The following is a 4418-nucleotide window of genomic DNA, read 5'->3' as shown; positions in this document are numbered from 1 at the left end:
TAACGCTAACGGAAGCAGCACCTTAGCAGGACGGCTGCACTAATGAGCCGGAGGCACAGAGCGGCTTTGAGCTTCACTGTAATGAGCTCTGGGCTCACCGGCTGCATTCTAGCAGCTGATGAAACAATGGGCTCCACCAGACTACAGGAAGAACAGGAAACAGCATCATCACTGTCATGGGAGGAGCAACAAGCTGACGAGAGAGGTTTGGTGTCTGTGTTTATGTTTGGGCGTCTTTAGCATCTTTTGCTCTGTTGCACGGCGTCCTGTTACACAATTACAAAGCTCAAAAGTACTTTCACTTTTACAGTTAGTGTGTTACCATGGTAATGCAGATCTTTGCAGGAGGCCTCGGGGTCACAGCCTCCGTTGTCTTCCAGGCAGCGGTCAACAGGTGGCACCACCTTCTCCAGACACTGAACTCCGTTGCCCACGTATCCTGGCTGGCACTCACACTTACGCTCGTTCTGGTGAAAGACACACACACACACACACACACACACACACACATACACACACGCTCAGAGGTTTGTTGACCAACTCATCACTGAAAGGCATGAATGAGTCGTTTCTATCAGCTCAGATCACATGGAGCCACTATCTACCCGACCTCCATCACGTCAATCTTGGCTGCTGTTAATGTCAACTGCCATTCAGGCCTTAACACACAAACTGCACCGGCGCCAGAAGAGCAGACACGCTGCTGGGTTTGTGAGGAAGACGAGCAAGGGGCCTGGCCGTTACCTGCACCATCACAGCTATCATGAAGCTGCAGATCTGCACCTGTCACCTGACACCACCAGCTCCTAATAAGCTGTGGGTCTAAATATACCAGCCAGCTCCTTTTGTTCTCTCCAAGGTCGCTGCTCCTTATTGCAGCCGGCTGGAACCTTCCTCCAGCACTCTAGATGTTTCTGTTTTGGATTCATTGTTTGTATTATTTGACCACATTGATCTGTTACCTCAGAACGCCTGCCTCTTGTTTAGATCCGTTGGTTTGTTCCAACTCTAACAAAAACACTTTCACCCTTTAGTGTTTGTGTTTTTCTGTCTGCATCCCTTCACTTTTAACCCTTCAGCAACAGCCACTTGTCTTTAAAAGAGTCAGAGGGGAGTCATTCATGAAGCACAGCGCCAGGACGATCTCCCACTTTTAGAACCTCAGGACTTAGAGCCACTAATCAGGGTCAACTCTTCTGATTGCCCAACAAACTAGTGTGAAGCCTTTTGCTGTACGATCTTTTCAGACTGCTGCACCTGTGGCCTGTTTGCCATTGTTGTGTTGTGTGTCCTTGAGTTTCACCCTTTCCTCTCTTATTGTTTCATCTGTTCTTCTCTCTGTTGTTACTCGGTTGATTGTGAAGCACTTTTTTGTGACCTTTGTCTGGGAAAGCTGAGCTAAATAAATGTTATTCATAAAACAAAACAACCTGTCAGTCTGATGGATCATTTCTGCAGTGATCGATGCTTTGAGATGGATTTGGTTCACATGAATAAGTGATCAATTAAATTACATCTAACCCCGCTCAGTTGACGAATCAGTTTATGTAAATGGAACGCTCCCCCTCACTGCTGTGTGTCAGGACAGACAGAGACACAGACGTCCTCTCTTACACCTCTGAGCTGTGAAGCAGAGGATGAAGTCGTCACACAGGAGGAAGCAGTGTGACGCGTGGCTCATGCATCTGCAGCAGCTCGTTAACAGAACGGCCTCTCACCTGCTGCAGCACGTGTCTGTGATCAACACCTGGGAAGCTTTATGTGATGACATGAGTGTGATCCATCATCAACATGAGCAACATATCAGTGTTACCAGGGTTTAAACTGGGATGAGGGGAAGGAACCACTCAGCGAGGAGAGAAACAGTAAGTGTGGGCATGCAGAAGAGGAAGTAAATACCAAACAGACTCACAACGGAAAAGAGAAGTGGCGACAGCGGCGGTGGTTTACACACTCGGTGGCTCGCTGACCTCATTAAACGCCATTAAACGCCTGACGACACATTCTGCTTCCTCTGGAGCTCCGATTTCCTCTGACAGCCCAAACACATTCAGGTTGAGTGAAGCGGAAACTCCACATTACCTGGGAGTGTGAATGGGTTTGACGCCACAGCCCTGTGATAGCCGCACGGGATTATGGGTACAGAGCAGTGAGGGACTGATGGAGCTCATGTGGAACACGCTGACGTATGTGAACACCTAAATGGAGCTGCAGGTTCCTGAGCTACTCTCCAGGCTAATCAAGCCAATGGCCGAGTAAAGAAACATGTTAACGTCTTAAAACCCTGTGTTCTCCTGCACAGTCGGCTCAGAAAGGAAGTCATTGCTATGAAAAGAAAACAACGGGAAGATTGAAGCATTTCTGTGTTCACTGGAATCAAAGCCATGACTCTGATTCTCCATCAGGTGGCACTCTAAGCCTGGGGAATAAGAGGGGGGATAAAATGTGGCGATTACGCAGAATAAGCCTTTCCAAGCGGGCATGAGAGCCGGCGCCCCCTGGTGGAGGAGCTTTAGCAGAGCGTCAAGGTGTCAGGTCTGCTCTCCTCTGGACCAGAACTTGAAGGTCACATGGAGGCACAGCATGGAAGCATAAACACCTAAAGGGAACTTCCAGTTTCCACACCTCTGAGGCGTTTCTTATGTGTTTTTCATAGTTTCAGTTTCATATTCAGCCTCAGTTTCCGCCTGTTCAATCAACGTGTTCATGCAGCACTGACAGCCAGGAGAGCAGCAGGTAAGCAGGGGGTGTTAACGTCTTTTTTAAAGGGTTCCAGCTTCTTTGGTGTGTAATGAAGATCACCACAGCTTTGTTCACGCTCAGTTAGACTCTGGCGGATGCTTGATGATATTAATGTTGAAGTGTTTCCCTGTGACCTTCTAACAACAACAATCTCTTTGTTCTGGCGCTTTGTTATGCAAATCCTCCCACTTCACAGTATCTGAGCTCCTCCAGCAGGAAGTGAGCGACTAAACTAAGGAGATAAAGGATCAGTCATGTTCTTCCTTCATTCATCATTGACTGAGGACTTTTACTCACTGGACCTGTGAACTTGCAGGTGGCAAAGTCACTGCAGCCGCCGTTCTCTTCTTCAACACACCTGAAACACAGACAAACACATCCAACGCTAATCTTTAATATGGAAAGAAACGTTTTTAAATCCCTGACAGAGCAGAAACATGACAGCAGATCAGATGACACGTGCATGAGTAACGACACAACAGAAGGAGGAAAGTAGAGGAAACTCTGAGGCCACACCCACCTGTTGATGGGCTCGCAGGAGAAGCCGTCTCCTTGGTAACCGCTGCGGCAGGTGCAATTAACGAGCAGTCCCGTCTGGTTGCAGTCGGCCACCAGGTGACAGCCGCCGTTATACTCAGAGCACAGGTCAGGAGCTGCAGGACGACACGGCCACTGTGGTGAGGAAGGCTGAGTCATCACCGCCACCAGCTGTATGATACACCTCCAGACACTGTGCGGTGTGTGTGTGTGTGTGTGCGTGCGTGTGTGTGTGTGTGTGTGTGTGTGTGTTCCGGGTCAGGGTGGGAGCAGTGGATGGAGTGAAGGCCCATCTGAGGAAAATATGCAGGCCTGGGGGACAGGAGAGATAATTGTGTGTGTGTGTGTGTTTGTGTGTGTGTGTGTGTGTGTGTCTGTCTGTGCTCATGTGTGTGTGTGTGTGTGTGTGTGTGTGTCTGTGCTTGTGCGTGTGTGTGTGTCTGTGCTCGTGTGTGTGTGTGTGTCTGTGCTCGTGTGTGTGTGTGTGTGTGTCTGTGCTCATGTATGTGTGTGTTGAAGGAAGGAGCCTCACTTGTGTGTGAGACTGGCTGCACAGTATTAGTACCTTTAGAGTGACGGACACATATAAAGTAAACAGGGTCCCTGACAGACTCTCACTCACGTGGCTCTGGGCTGCAGGACGTTCCGTTACCCTGGAACCCAGATTTACACTGACAGCCTGCACCTGGGACACAGACGGCCTGGGCGTGGCACTGCCTGCACTCCTCTGGCAAAGTACCTACGTGGACAGGCAGATGGAGATGAGCTGAGTGCGACGTGTGTTTGCTGCTTGCCTACACTGCCTAAGCTGTTTGGATACTGGTTCAGGTGTTTGCTACAGTTTCCTGTGTAGCTAACAGGAAGTTGCTAGATGTTTGGCTGCTGATGTTCTGGATGAATGATCATGATCATGATGTTTGTCAGCTAGAATTCTCACACGGTGCATGTATGACAAGTTAGAACAGTAGTTGGAGCAGAACTCACCCGTTTCAATCTGACACTGTTGGCCCTGCCAGCCCGACTCACAAACACACAGACCAGAGCCTTCAACACCGTCCTCACAGCTTCCCTTCTTTGTACAGCTACAAGCTGAGACAGACACAGACAGAGAGAAGGGGGGGGGGGTTAATTGATTGATT

General features: G+C 49.2%; 1 protein-coding gene across 1 annotated transcript in view; it reads right to left on the bottom strand.

Annotated features, from left to right (window-relative positions):
• Positions 1–21: 21 nt before the first annotated feature.
• stab1 (stabilin 1) overlaps positions 22–4418 on the bottom strand; it is a gene marked incomplete at its 3' end in the record, with an annotated part of 29923 nt that continues 25526 nt past the window's right edge. Inside the window, exons 57-62 of the mRNA XM_076136890.1 lie at positions 4264–4368; positions 3902–4018; positions 3263–3395; positions 3040–3100; positions 274–467; positions 22–141 (exon numbers count right to left, since the gene is read on the bottom strand). Of these exons, the coding sequence (XP_075993005.1) occupies positions 22–141; positions 274–467; positions 3040–3100; positions 3263–3395; positions 3902–4018; positions 4264–4368 (730 nt within the window). The remainder of the gene's footprint in view (positions 142–273; positions 468–3039; positions 3101–3262; positions 3396–3901; positions 4019–4263; positions 4369–4418) is intronic.

This window comes from Genypterus blacodes, unplaced genomic scaffold (genome assembly GCF_046128005.1).
Source record: "Genypterus blacodes isolate CSIRO-AG114 ecotype Tasmania unplaced genomic scaffold, CSIRO-AGI_Gbla_v1 ptg000284l_1, whole genome shotgun sequence".
Classification (NCBI taxonomy): domain Eukaryota; kingdom Metazoa; phylum Chordata; class Actinopteri; order Ophidiiformes; family Ophidiidae; genus Genypterus; species Genypterus blacodes.
Note: the sequence above shows the minus strand (reverse complement) of the source record. Positions and strands in the feature narration are given on the sequence as shown.